At 49.0% G+C, this 15,107-nt stretch overlaps 1 protein-coding gene across 1 annotated transcript in view; it reads left to right on the top strand.

Moving 5' to 3' along the window:
• Positions 1 to 9,538: 9,538 nt before the first annotated feature.
• The window catches only part of SUPV3L1 (Suv3 like RNA helicase), a 32,321-nt gene continuing 26,752 nt past the window's right edge, over positions 9,539 to 15,107 (top strand). Inside the window, exons 1-2 of the mRNA XM_073548169.1 lie at positions 9,539 to 10,112; positions 11,989 to 12,066. Of these exons, the coding sequence (XP_073404270.1) occupies positions 9,854 to 10,112; positions 11,989 to 12,066 (337 nt within the window). The 5' untranslated portion in view covers positions 9,539 to 9,853. The remainder of the gene's footprint in view (positions 10,113 to 11,988; positions 12,067 to 15,107) is intronic.

Genomic DNA, 15,107 nt, shown 5'->3' with positions numbered 1-15,107 from the left:
GAGAACCATCTGGCAAATCAGTCAAAACTACTTCAGTCTCTGCCTGGAGTAACACTTTGGACAGTGGCACACAAGAGTTGTAAGATACACCTCAATGAATTGGAGGCATCTTATTCCAGCGGTGCCTTCATTCAGGCTACCGTACAAAATGCCAGTCTTAAGGAATTGACTTCATAATGTTTAACGGAACACAATGAGGGAGTTTTGAAGAAGATATGAGTTCAGGAATTGACAAACTGGAACACGTCCACAAGGGTCTTTCTCAAAGCCTTTTTTCAGGTGGTTGATCTCGCCAAGTTATTATTAATCCAGAAAATGCTCAAGGAAACGGACTCACTTCATAATTTTATTTTTTTTTGTCCTTTCCTGAGGTTGTATTTTTTAATATATATTTTTTGTGTGCTCTTTGCTGCAGGTGTTTTTTTTTTTTTTAACTGGTGCTTTCTTGGCAAGATGCTTCAAAAAACTTAGTCATCCTTTAAAGGGTACCTGTCACCCCCCCCCCCCCCCCCGGCGTTTTTAAGTAAAAGAGCCACCTTATGCAGCAGTAATGCTGCATTCTGTCAAGGTGGCTCTTTTACTTGGCGTCCCTTCCACCGCAGAAATAATCGTTTTTAAAGTTGTTCAAAAATACCTGAATTTTGACAGGGGCGCAGGTCTTTCCCCCTCTGACAGACGCCTCGCATCCATCAGTCATTTCTTTCTTCAGTATTTAGCGCCGCCTCCTCAGTGTTCTTTTGAAATGCTGGCGCCTGTGCTGTACTATAGTTTTGGGCATGCGCAGTTAGCGCTGCCCGATGTGCCCGTGCTCTCAGATCACATCCTGGCCTTCATATCGCGCGGCCAGAGATCCCGCCCTGCAGTCGCTTATGATTTATTCACACTGCGGGGCTGGGAATCGTGGGCAGTAGTTCTCTGCGTCTCATGCCCAAGATTTCCAAATACTGAAGAAAGAAATGACTGATAGACGCCTCACATCCGTCAGAGGGGGAAAGACCTGCCCCCTGTCAAAATTCAGGTATTTTTGAACAATTTTATAAACGATTATTTCTGCGCTGGAACGGAAGCTAAGTAACAGAGCCACCTTGACAGAATGCAGCATTAGTGCTGCACAAGGTGGCTCTTTTTTACTTAAAAACACCTGGGGGGGGGTGACAGGTACCTTTTAAAGACTTCACATTGACTTGTATGTGTAAAAGATAGTGTATAATCAGAACTGAAATCACCTGAAGGATGGTCAATCACTTTTAACCAATTGGGCAGCTTTGGAAACCTGAAGCGGGTAAAAGACTGAACATTATGAAAAGCAAGTTGTTTTTAAATAGCTCAATAGCTTAAACATATGCATTGCTATTTCTGGGTACTCTTTCAGGTGAGTTTCAAAACTGATATGCCTGAAAAACATACCCAAGAGCAATCGGGTGCTCTGCCCAATGCTCTTTCTGAAGCTTAATTTTTTGACTGGCTTCACACCTGCAAGTATAAAGTCTGTGTACATGTGATCTGTACACAGACATTGAAACCTGTCCCTTATTCTTTATAGAGGCGTGGGACAGACCCCCACCCTCTTACACTAAATTTACTTTTATGCCGCTTTCATTGTGACAATGCCATTTAAAAGGTTGGAAGTGGTGGAGGCGATCCATTCTGCTGTCTATTCAGCCCCTTCACAAGATTGCAGGGTGCTGATGGTACTGTCATTGCAGCAAGAATGAAGGCTATTTAAAGGGTACCTGTCACCAGAAAAAAATGCTATTAACAGCGGATATGGTGTTAGAATTACTAACCTGCCCAGTGGCCCCACGTACCTGAACTCTGCGCAGAGAAAATTACATTTATTTCCTCCCCCACAGCATTCCAGTTTGTCACCGCTGTGAGAATAGAGTGCGGCTGCTGATGCTAACGCTGCATTGGGGTCGGGGGTGCAGTTAGCCGCTGCTTTGTGTACTCGGTAACTGAACAGATAATGGCGTCACCCCCATGACTGAAACAGGGGGGGTAATAAAATTAATTTTCTCCCCGCAGTGTTCTGCTAAGTACGGGCGCCATGCAGGTTAGGGTGGTTTCACATTAGCGCTATTGTGTGCAATAGTAACGCATGAAAACGCATCATGCGTTTTTGCATGCGTTTGCGTTTTTTAAGCGCATTCGTTCTTTATGGGTTAAACCCAGTGTCTACACATTTTTACGACAAAAACGCATGTTCATCATAATGCAGGCATGCGCATTGCCATGCGCACGCCTGCGTTCCCATAGACTAATGCGTTTTTTTGTCGCATTCCGTGCGCAAGCGGTTTTTGACGTTTCAGTGCACCCAAAAATGCAACATGTTGCTTCTGGAGTGCAAAGGCGCACACGACTAAAAAACGCATGCACACTAAAACGCATACGGACGTGTGCAAACGCAAGATCATGCGTCCCCCATGTTAAAGATAGGGACACATGCGCATGGATGCGCCGCAAATGCTGCGCACAAGAACGCTAATGTGAAACCAGCCTTAGTAATGCCATTAACATGCAAATTAAACCCATTTCTACAAGTTTAGTGATTTTTTTTTTTTTTTTTTCTTGTGACCAGTTCCCTTTAAGGGTATGTGCACACGTTGCGGATTCCGCTGCGTTTCCGCAGCATTTTTGGCCGCTGTGGACCCGCAGCAGTTTTAGCTGCGGTGTACAGTACCATTCAAATGAATGGTAAAAAAAAAACGCTGTGTGGAAGTTGCGGAAAAATCCGCGCGGATTTGCTGCAGTTTTGAAACCGCAGAAAGAGGTGACATGTCAATTCTTTCTGCGGAATCCTATCTCCACCATTGTGGAGATGGTGAATCCGCAGGACCAAACCGCAGTCAAAACCACAGATAATCCGCAGGTCTTATCTGTGGTTTTTGCAAAATCCGTGCGGATTAATCCGCAGCGTCTGCACACACCCGAAGGACCCTATGCCTGCCATGTTATACACCTGTCTTGTAGGAGATAGTTAATTTTACAACACACTGCAATATTAAAGTATAGTATAAGCGATTGCAATTTCACAATCCATAGGGGGACATTATGCAAACTTTTATATTTAAATATGTATTTAATTTCTTCCCTTTAACTGTAATGGAAAGAAAAATCTAAAATGTGTTATTGCTGTACATGTAAATGTCTGTTAAAATATAAATACCATATGGAGAATGCTAAAAATGAAAAAAAAAAATGGCAGGATTGGGTTCTCTCAAAAAATAGAATAAAAAGTTTCTCCTTCGTCTCATTGGGGGACACAGGTACTGTGGGTGTATGCTACTGCCATCTGGAGGCTGACACTAGGCAATACAACACAAGGTTAGCTCCTCCCCCGCCGCATACACCCTCGCCCCGATTGCGGGCGGAAACCAGTTTTTTGCTTAGTGTCTTATGGAGGCACACGCAGTCTGGATCTCTCCAGACTATTTTTTTCTAGTTTACTATGAAGATGAGACAGGGGCGACGGATCCTATAGAAAGGGTCCGATCTCCCCAAACCAACAACGGGCGAGCACGCGTTGAGTATCGTCTCCACGTATCCTTTCCCGCACCGAGGGACATCTCTGGGACTTTTCCCCAGACATCTATTTTTTCCTTGTTTTTTACTTTATAAAGATAAGACAGGGGCAACGCATCCTATTGAAAGGATCCGATTTCCCCAAACCATCAACGGGCGACCACGTGCGAGTGTCCCTCCACGTTTCCTCTCCCGCGACGTGGGACATTATGCCAGACTTAGCCCTGTCCACCCCTAGGTAGGAAACCATGGGCTTGCACAGAGGCACAAGACTAGTCTGTGCGGCCCCCACTGCTCCACCAACGCAAGACGGAGGTGCTGCAAGGCGGCGGACGGTCCCTCTCCTCGGCCGAAGCTGGATGGAGTTAGGGTGCCTGCACCGTCCTGGATCCCCCACCATCCCTCTCCTCCCCAGTATACCTGGTGGAGTCGTCCGAGATCGCGAATCACCGGCCGTGTGTGTGGGGCTCCTGGGCAGAGAGATGGGGACACAGCAGCGGGGTGCTGGGAGCGTGCAGCAAATCCTTCCCGGTGCTTCCTCCTGCAGGTAAGCCAGGCGTCCGCACGGAGTCTTTGGCACTCACCCAGAGTTTGAAGGAGTCAGGGACTATGGAGGCAAGATATCCATTTGCCCCTGAACTCTGTGTAAAAAAAAAAAGAAGAGATCGACGGAATCACCAGGGTGGATCCACCAGTATCTCGTCTGGCCTCGAGGTCCGTTAAGAATCCCTCTGATAGGCTCATTGAGAGCTTGGCTCGATTAGTGTGTTTGAAGCGTCGGCCTCAGCGCTCGCCCCCTCCTTTGCGGTGCCACCCGCCATTCTAGGCCGAGCGTGACTGCATTCGTCAGGTGGCGGCCGCTAAGTAACTTGAGCCTTGGCCGGAACCCGAATGGGAGACCAGCCCGCGCTAGCAGGTCTGGGGTCATGCGTTACAACAGGGTGAACCAAGGCCATGATGGGTGAATAAGGCTTTGCAAGATAGAGATCTGCCTGCGGAGGTGTTAGAGGTCACAATTTAGATTCCTATGGCCAGAGACTACTTGATCAATGCCTCCTTGGATGCAGCCAATTGTGCATCATCGGCAGCCGCTAACGCGGTAGCCATTAGGAGACCCCCTTTTTTTTTTTTTTTTTAAGGGCTTGGCAAGAGGATTCTATTTCCAAGAGGTCTCTGACTTCCGTACCCTATTAAGGGCCTGTTCGGGGAAAGATTTGGATCAGCGCTTTTCTGACGCGGCAGGAGGAAAGAGCAGCTTCCTTCCACAGCAGAAGATCAGGCAACCTTTTTTCCTAGTTTCCGACATAGTTTCGGGTCTTTCGCAACTCCGGGGGGACGGCAGCAGCCAGTTCGGCCGGTCCAAGTCGCCCCAGCCAGAACAGGGAGCAACAGGTCTCAGGTAGACCCAATCCAGTGGAGGGTTCCGCTCCCGCCAGGTCGAGAGGTGCCAGGAACCCCCAGCCAAATGACTCGGAGAGCATTATGGGCGACATCAACAGGGCAGGCGGGCGCCTGCTCTTATTTCGTCATTCTGGGTCGAGTTAGCACACGACTTATAGGGGACGAAACTAGTGTCTACGGGTACGACTTACAGTCTGAGGAACCCCCAAGACGGTTTTTTGTCTGCCCAACTTCCCAAGGTACAGTCCAGGGCAGGGACGTTGCGGGGGGCCGTCAGGTCACTCCAGGACGACAGGTCATTATTCCATACCAGAGCTCGAGAGGGCTCAGGTTTTATTCCAATCTCTTCACATTCCCCGAAAGGGACGGGACAGTCAGGACGATTTTGAACCTGAGGCTCCTGAACAAGTTCATCAGGGTCACACATTTCAGGATGGAATAGCTTTGTTCGGTTATATCGGGCATGGTGCAGAGAGAATACATAGCCTAAGTCGGTTTTTAGGATGCCTACCTGCATAGGCATGAGGGCCGTCTTACACTCTCGGGGCATAGTCGTCTTGCACACTTAGATGACCTCTTGGTGAAGGGTCCCTCTTTTTGAGCAGGCAAGGAGAATGTCAGCATTACGCTAAGATACGCTATTCCGCTTAGGATGGTTGGTCAACAGGGAAAGGTCATCCCTTGTCCCAACCCACAGGATTTTCTTCCTAGGAATGATCTTCGATACCTCCCGAGAGTTGGTGAGTCTCCCTCAAGACAGAGCCGTACCACTCCAGCAGGGAGTCCGGGAGCTCCAGCAGCCAGTTCCTCGCTCCATTCGTTTCAGGATGAGGATGCTGGGGAAGATGGTGGCAGCAAGGAGAGCGATTCCGTTTGCCCAGTTTCCTTCCTTCACACGCTACAGCAGGCTCTCTTGTTAGATTGGGATAAGAATCCATTTGCCCTCGATCAGCGGTGCCAGCTATCCTCTCAGCTCAGATAGTCACTGGAGTGGTGGACGGTCAGATCTTCGCTTCTTCAGGGTAAACCTTTTCCCCCAGAGCACTGGCTAGTGGTCACAACAGATGCCAGCCTCCTGGGCCTGGGGAGCAATGTTTCATTACCACAGGACTCAGGGCCAATGGTCGAGACAGGAGGCACGCCTCCAGGTCAGCTTGTTGGAGATACGTATATTCCGGCGGACGCTGCAGTATTTTCGGCACTTCCTAGCTGAACCACCCGTTTGGAGTCAGTCAGTCAATGCCACGGTAGTGGCTTACGTAAATCATCAAAGGGGCACGCGCAGCAGGACAACCATGCGTGAGACGGGACACGTCCGGCAGTGAGCCGAGAACATCCAGCGGTATTTTCGGCGGGCCACATCCCAGGGGTAGAGAATTGGGCAGTCTACTTCCTCAGCCGACAGGAGGTCGTGGCTGGGGAGGGGCCCAGCACCCCGAGGTTGTTCAGCATATTTGCAACGATGGGGGACACCAGATGTAGATCTGATGGCGTCCAAAATGATCACCAAGGTGCCCGTGTTCGTTGCTCGGGCACGGGTCCCACGAGTGTTCGGGGTGGAGGCGTTGGTTCTACCAGGGGACCAGTTTCGCCTTTCCATACCTGTTTCCTCCGTTACCATCGCTTCCAGAAGTTATCAGAAAAATCAAGGTAGAAGGGGTACCAGTAGAGCTGCTGGCACCAGATGGGCCCTGACGGGCATGCTATGAAGATCCGATAGAGCGGCTCACCGACATCCAGTGGCGATTGCCGCAGTGTGCGGATCGGCTGTCCCAAGGACCGATCTGCCACCCGATCTCGGGGGGCCCTGGGTTACATGGCATGGCCGTTGAATCTTGGATTCTAGCTCAAGCGGGGTTTTCACCACGAGGTGGGCGCTACAATGGTTAGCGCCAGGAAGCATACCTCGGCGAGAGTCTATCGTTACTCCTGAAAGTTGTTCTTTGCTTAGGGTCGAGAGCATGGTCTTTCGTACCGGACATTCTCTATTCCCGGCATCTTGGCCTCTCTCCAGTTGGGCCTAGATACAGGATTAGCGCGAGCTCTTTTAGAAGTCGGATATCGGCATTGTCATTCCTATCCGAGTGCAGAATAGCTACTAATATGCAGGTAAAGGCTTTCATCCAGGGAGTCTCTCATCTAGTACCTCCCTATAAGGCGCCAATGGGCACCGGGGACCTTATCCTAGTCCTGAGTGTTCTGCAGGAAGCTCCCTTTGAGCCGCTACAGGTCTTTCCTTTACCATTTCGTTGTGGAAGGGGGTATTTTTTGTAGCCGTCACCCCAGTTAGGCGATTGTTGGAGTTGGTGGCGCTGTCGTGCAGAGCACCATTCCTCGCTTTCCGCAAGATAAGGTGGTGCTTAAGTCAGCTCCCCCCTTTTTTCTTCCAAAGAGGTGTCCTCATTCCATATCAAGGAGGATATTGGCTTGCGCTCGTCCTGTCCGGTATCAGTGCAGCGCGTGAAAGAAGCGCTGCACACGTTTGGCCTGGTAAGAGCTCTCCGGAGGTACGTGTTAAGGACAGCACCCTTACGCCAGACGGATGCGCCGTTCGTGCTCCCTGAAGGGCCCAGGAAGGGACTCGCTGCCTCAAAAATCGACCATAGCCAGAGGGATCCATTTAACTATTCAAGAGGCCTATCGCATCAGAGGGGCGCTGGTTCCATCAGGGATCAAAGCGCATTTTACTCAGGCAGTGGGCGCCTCCTGGGCGCTTCGGCGGCGGAGCAGGTATGCAAAGCAGCAACCTGGTCCAGCCTGTACACGTTTACTAGATGTTACATTGTCCATACTCAGGCTTCGGTGGATGCGAGCCTGGGTAGAAGGATTCTCCAAGCAGCGGTAACGCACCTTTAAACAAGGGATGCATGGAGCTTGGATAGGTGAGTCAATCTCCCACCCAGGGACTGCTTTAGGACGTCCCACAGTACCTGTGTCCCCCAATGAGACGAAGGAGAAACATGGATTTTTGTGAGTACTCACCGTAAAATCCTTTTCTCCGAGACGCCCATTGGGGGACACAGCACCCACCCTGTTAGCCTGTTGGCTCTTGTTTATTTAATTAATGTGTATGTTGTGGTGAAGGTCAGGGTGGTCCTTTGCCAGACATATTGTTTACTGCATTAAGGCTAATGGTTATTGCTCTCCTACTGCTTTTGCACTAAACTGGTTTCCACCCGCAATCGGGGCGAGGGTGTATGCGGCAGGGGAGGAGCTAACCTTGTGGTGTATTGCCTAGTGTCAGCCTCCAGATGGCAGTAGCATACACCCACAGTACCTGTGTCCCCCAATGAGCATCTCGGAGGAAAGGATTTTACGGTGAGTACTCACAAAAATCCATGTATCAACAAATCTTATGTACCCAAAATAGTATTGTTAATAACTAGAGTTTGCCAAGAATATACAAGCTGTGATACAGCCCTATGGAACGGAGCAATAAAAGTTATAGCTCTTGGAAGGTGAAGGGGAAAAAAATCGAAAGCAAAGCGTGGCGCACATAAACCTGGAGCCGGCCTAGTTCCCGTAAGCTACATTTACTAACTTATACTAGATGTGGATCTCTTCATTGCAACCTCCTTTATCTTGAGAAGAGGATCCCGCTGCGGTAAGGAAGGAGGTGCAATGTATGTGTGTGTCGCTCATGCTTTTTATGGGAGCACGGAAATCTGCCATGGTCATGTGGTTTTAATATGCAATGAAGGTATGAAGCGGGACAACTTATTTAAAGGGGTTGTGGATCCCACAAAAAGAATCATGCAAAGTTCAATAGTAAATTTTATTAATGCAAAACGAAAAGTGGTTCAGAATGTACAGATACAGTATTAGACATAAGTGAAGATGCGTGAGACTAAATGGCATGGTCTGCACACTCAGTATAGAGGAGCCGTCACAGGAAGCCACATGTGTGTGTACATATTCAGAGGTAAGGAAACAATTTTTTTTTAATAACAAGTATACACATGAACACTGAATATATTACTCTAGCAGAAGTACTACCGTAGTGATTCACCCATTACTCCCTGTGTCCGAACCAGGAACCTTCAGCCCCCGACGCGCGTTTAAAGGGGCTGCCTGGTGAAAACAAGTCCTCCCCTATAGGTGATAGCTCGTTGATTGGTGGGGATCCGACCGTTCAGACCTGCCCAGATAGAATGGAACGGCGGTGCAGATGCTCAACCCCCGATCTCATCATTTCCTTGGGGGCTGCTCAGCTTTTTCTGATAGCCCCATAGAGGAATGGAATATGTGCCCTGCCGCTCCATTCCATCTGAGCAGGTCTCGGCGGCCAGACCCCACCGATCTGGAAGTTATCTATGCTGGGTATGTTTCCCTGGACAACCCCTAAAACTTATAATGGAAGACAGAACTGGTTACTATGGAAACTCCAGTAGGGGACGTTTTAACAGGACAGAAAAATTCTGGAAGATCTACTATGCTGGCAGTCAGAAACGTGACGGTAAATAACAGGTGTGAACTGTTGAAATCAGGCAGATTAGAAAACGAGCCGTGACTGGTTGCTATAGACACCGGCGCCATTTTGTTTTTCTGTTACACTCTTCATCTATATCTCCTGTTCTGACCCCCCGCTTGTTTCCCCAGCAGTAATCTACAGGCGGCTGAGGCTCTCCGAGCCGTCAATGTCATGCAGGCGTTATCCGAGCCACCTAGTGTTGGGGCCTTCCAGCTGACGTCATCATCCCGCAGCGCTCCCTGAAGGTTCCCTCTTCCGGGTGCTGGAGCTTGTCTGGTGACGTCATCAGGCCGCGCCTCGGTGTCTTGCCCATTCTCTGCTTGCAATGCTGGATCACATACGTCATTCTCCTGCGCCTAGGCAGTCATGCTGCTGATACCGGGGACTTGCGGCCAGGAATGTCAGCCTCCATGTAATGCCCGGCGGGAGTTGTAGTGCTGTGTATGTGGCCTCCCCGCGATGTACACGAGGAGAGCGTCTTCCTGGGCTCGGTGCTGCCTGCAGCTGTCTAGACGGAGCCTGCAGCCGCCTGTTCAACGCGGGAATGTTGTCCCCAGCTCGGTGACCGGATGGCCGAGGACGCGGCCCCTGTACAGGACGTTCTCCACTGATAACGGCAAGCGGCTGGATACGTCACTGTTCATCCCCGTGGAGCTGAAGAACACAGACAGCCCGGAGGGGGACATTGGGGCTGAGCTGACCCAGCCTCTAAATAAGAGTGAGTGTGGGGGCACTGATGTGCAGCACAGGACTGCAGGACACCCAGGGGGACTGTGGTTTATGCTGTGTGTGCTCACTTCTTCCCAAAAAGATGAAAGTGGTGAAAATGTCCCCCCCTGCCATCTGCATTCAGGTGACAATGGCCGCAGCAACATAATGCAACTGAGTGGGGCCACGTTGTAACTTGTGAGGGACTGCGACGGCACAAACCACTCACAAAACCAGAGTAGCACTTTTAGTGACTGGTCGCAGTGCATTCCCGCTTGCGCTTTGCTGTGATGTAGCAGAGATCTTTAGCAGCACAAGCCGTGTCCCTGCCAAAGTCACCGTGTTACTCCAGTCTGAATAGATTCCAAAAGAGCCTGCTCTTCTCTATCTTCAGAACACTCCCCTGCCTGTCCATGGCCGTCCCTGCTATTGCACCTCAGTCCAATTGGGGAAAAGCTGCAATATCAGCCTCAGCCTATAGGCCAGACCTTGTATCTAATCTAGGACCATTCCATTAATGGGGTTTTCCAGTTTAAGAAGCAAAGGTAACTGCAGGCTGCTATATCGTGACAGTGTGTGACATTCACGCTGTCACAATTACCTGTGATTATCAGTGCGAGTGGTCAGTGATGTGATCCAATGTATATGATTTTTATATATGCTGCCCTGTGTGAACTAGTCTCCTCCAGCATCTTTCATTTCTCTTCTAGTCTAAACATTACCACAAGTTTGTAGATCACATACAGGCGGTCACAGGGCATTCAGGGGAATCATATCACGATTCTGCAGTCAGTAGTAGCGTGACCACAGACTTTGCAATTTTGGACAGGACAACCCTTTTAGTGGTGGATATCTTTTGTGTCTGCATTGTGTTTCCATTTTTTTAACTTTGTCAGAGCTGGGTGAAAGTGCAGTGAAAACGCCAACATTAAAGGTTTATCACTCCAGTTTTCTAGGGTAAATGCTTTGAATCTTGGCCATAATTTGGCACAAAGCCTAAAATAGTCCTTAATCCTAAAGTAAGCCACAGGTTTGCTGCATGTAGCAAAGCAGCCCCAGTCTATTACTTTTTCCCATACAATGGGTTTTTCTTCCAAATTATCTCATTTGGATCTAATTGGGAGTTTTAGGCAAAAGTCTCCTGACTTGGCGTCTAAAGATTGCATTCAAAGGCTGGTGGCCTATATACCAATGTCTGAGGCTGCCCGACATTGTACATGAAGAGAGAGTCTTATTTCTGGGCAGCACGGTGGCTCAGTGGTTAGCATTGCAGCGCTGGGGTCCTGGGTTCAAATCCCATCAAGGACAACATCTGCAAGGAGTTTGTATGTTCTCCCCGTGTTTGTGTGGGTTTCCTCCGGGTTCTCCCACATTCCAAAGACATACTAATAGGCAATATAGATTGTGAGCCCCATCGGGGATGTCTGTAAAGCGCTGTGGAATTAATGGCGCTATATTAAGTGAGTAAAATAAAAATACATTTCTCTTCTGTTGCTTCCAGGCACACTCTGCACCAAAAACTGTACAATTGTTTGTGGATTTCATTTGTCTCAGCTAAATTGGGTTACTTAAAAGTTTAATCCAAAGACATTTGTGTTATGCTGTTCTACTTGCGTGCATTGGTGTTTTCCTAGTGTTCTCATCTCAAGAATTAGTCCCTGTGCAATGATATTTACAGCTGAAAGTACACCGTTTGCAAGTAACTGTTTATATACATTTACAGATCTGGCATTTGACTATGAATGTGGGACATAGTCATAGACACTATGGGAATTCTTTATTTTTTTTTTCCAAGAGGACTACTGTACATTTTTTTTCTTCTTTACCCAAGGTTGTTGAACTGTTACATATCCCTTATAATCCTTATGTGACTTCTTTCTTTTTAGGCGAAGTTTTGAACATTTTAAACAAGTTTTACAGAAGAAAAGAAATACAAAAACTGGCTGCAGAGAATGGTTTGGATGGTGAGAAATTCTATCTGTTGACTGAGGACTAATTATTGAGCAGTAGTGTGATTGCGCTATTACTAGACTGGTGAGGACTAACCCCAGTAGCCATGTAGCTAGTGCCCCTTGAACTTCCCCTCTGGAACATTAGTTGTTATCTAGTGATATTTATGATCATTTGTATTTACTGGCTACCAGAATTATTTAACAGACCAGTAGAATAGCTTTGCTGGCTCTTACAGTCTCTAGTAATTCCTCCCTCTTTTACATAAGGCAGAACCAGTTCCTCAATATTAACTGACTGTTGCTCTACTATTCAGCCTATATTTAATGTTGGTCAGTTGTGTTTAGAGAGAATCTGTCACCCCCAAAAAGCTACTTAAAAAAAAAAGTTAGGGGACTTCTCCACTTTGAAAATCATAGTTGTAGTATAGGTTTTAATGGTTTTGTTGCAAGAATGTTGCAAATGAGGGGCCTTTAGTGCTTCCTTGGCATGATCAAGGGCTCAATCTCAATGAACTTATTCCCCTTAATTTGCATACTAAGTACTATTATATCTAGATTGACAGCGATTATGCAAGGACTGCCTGAACTCAATCAGTGGCTCTGCACCTCAGCACTGAGACTGCAAGATCCCAGCCATGCCCACACAGTGTCATTGTGAATTCTCATTGCTGGCTGCTGTCTGCAGCCACTGCTCGGTACTGCACTTCTCAGACAGTGTCATTGCAGGCTGTCGTCGCTGGCTGACCACAAATCTGACCTAATAATTTTAAGGCTGGAGAACAACCTCTCTACACTAACTTGGGTTGGAGGCAAAGCCGTAACCACATGGGCAACATCTCTAACAATTTCCGGGTACAAAGGAATTGCCTCATGCACAGTCAGTTTTGATGATCGGTTGAATTTTTCTATTTCTTTGAGAGCAAGTGAAACATTTTGCTGAAACATGGTCAATCTGCTTGCTATAGGAAACGGAGTGAAATCTTTTCTCTATCGCTTCATTGGGGGACACAGGAACCATGGGTGTATGCTGCTGCCACTAGGAGGCTGACACTATGCAAATAAAAAAGTTAGCTCCTCCCCCGGAGTATACACCCCACCGACTGGCGCTCGATTAATCAGTTTAGCTTAGTGTCAGTAGGAGGTGGACACGGGTCTTTCATTAGACCCTTATCTACCTCAGTGTGCGTCGTTCCTTTACAGGTTCCGGAGGGATACAGAGTGAATAGTCACATCTGTATTCCCACAATGAGGCTATGAGTAAGGCGTGTACTGCCACCCCGTATCCTCATATGTCTACCGGGCAGGAACACGGATGCGTGTTCGGGCTTCCCATCTGTCTCTCACCCACTCGCTAACCAGAGCCTGTCGGTCGATGGAGACACGGTCTGCTTAATTTGCCACTGGATAATGAGGTAAGTCATGACTGCAGAAGGAAAGTATCGGCAGTCTGAGCCCCTCTCCCTTCCTCCTGGCAGTAGCATTCTTCCCCTGGGCGGTGGGGAACGGGCATCAGTACCTCACCAATAGGAAGTTACCTGACTTCACCAAATATCAGGCTGCTAGCGCCGCAGATCTGAGTTCCTTGAAAGGGCTCCGCGCCCTCCGGCGGCCACAGTTTCTAATCCAGGCCCCGGCTTCTGTTCGGGCCTAGTTTCTGAGGCAAGGCCACGCCCCCTTTTTTCGGGCAGGCTTTTCTTCCAAGGGACATTCCCGCCCGTCTTGCGCCGCCCACCGCTTCATTAAGGGCTATAGGCAACGTATAGCCCCGCCCACTCCTCCCAGTCGTCCTATAGGCGGGGAGTAGCGCCATCTTTGTGCTCCTGAGAGAGCGGTTAGCTCCACCTCCCTCTCTTGTGAGCTAATTACCGCCCACTGTTTTCAGGAGCACGCGCTTTTCTCTCACAGACCATTTCCCTCAGCCTGTCAGCTGCTCGTCTTCTCTTCAGTATGCAGTCCCTTATTAGAAGTCGCTTCAGGACACTGGTTCCGTGAGTAGCTCTGCACTGCAGACTGACACCCTCCTCAGCTCTCCGTCCCCTAACCGTCTGGCACTGTTAGTGGGTTAGCTCACCATGTCAAATTTTAAACCACTTCGCTCTGCTTCTTCCTCCGTGGTAGTCAGTCATTTTGCATGTTCTTCTTGCAAATGCAAATTTCCATCATGTCAGTCCTCTCCCCTCTGTCAGGACTGCAGCAAGCCCATTGAACCCACCGCCCAGGAGCCCCCGGCTGTCCCGAGTGAGGTTAAGGTCCTCATTCCAGGGTGGGCTTCCTCTCTGTCACAATCTGTGGCGGACCTCACCAAGGTGTCTCAGACCTTGGCGTTGCCTGAGGTATCCAAGATACTTCATTGGGCAGAAATGTCAGTCCCAGCGATATCCGCCGTACACATTCCTGGCGTGGAAAACGAGGCCACCGATTTTCTCAGCCACAAGGGCCTCGCGGCAGGGGAATGGTCTCTGCATCAGGAAGTCTTCCATCAGATTTGCCTTCGATGGGGTACTCCGGACGTGGATCTGATGGCGTCCCGTCTGAACAGGAAAGTTCTACGGTTCGTATCCAGGGCCCGCGACCCCCTCACGGTGGATGCCGATGCTCTGACTATTCCTTAGTCACAGTTCGCGCTCCCCTATCTGTTCCCTCCCCTTCCTCTTCTCCCCAAGCTGTTGTAGAAGATCAAGGCAGAAGGGGTACCAGTGATCCTCATCACGCCGGATTGGCCCAGAAGGTCTTGGTTCGCGGACATAGTCAACCTTCTCGCGGATGCTCCTTGGACACTTCCAGACGGACCAGATCTCAGGGTCCAATTTACCACCCCAATTCTCGGTCGCTCAATTTGACGGCGTGGCCATTGAGACCGCGGTGCTGAAAAAGTCAGGTTTTTCAGATCGGGTAATTCACACAATGATCTGGTCTAGGAAGCCTTCGTCTTCCAGAATTTACTATCGAACATGTAAGGCCTATTTTCGTTGGAGCGAGTCCAATCGCATTCCGCCCATGTCTTTCTCGCTCCCTTCACTCCTAGCATTCCTCCAGGTAGGTCTGGACGCTGG

Source organism: Dendrobates tinctorius, unplaced genomic scaffold (genome assembly GCF_039654945.1).
Source record: "Dendrobates tinctorius isolate UK_male_01 unplaced genomic scaffold, ASM3965494v1 ptg000156l, whole genome shotgun sequence".
Lineage (NCBI taxonomy): Eukaryota > Metazoa > Chordata > Amphibia > Anura > Dendrobatidae > Dendrobates > Dendrobates tinctorius.
This window is presented reverse-complemented; position numbering and strand designations above follow the sequence as displayed.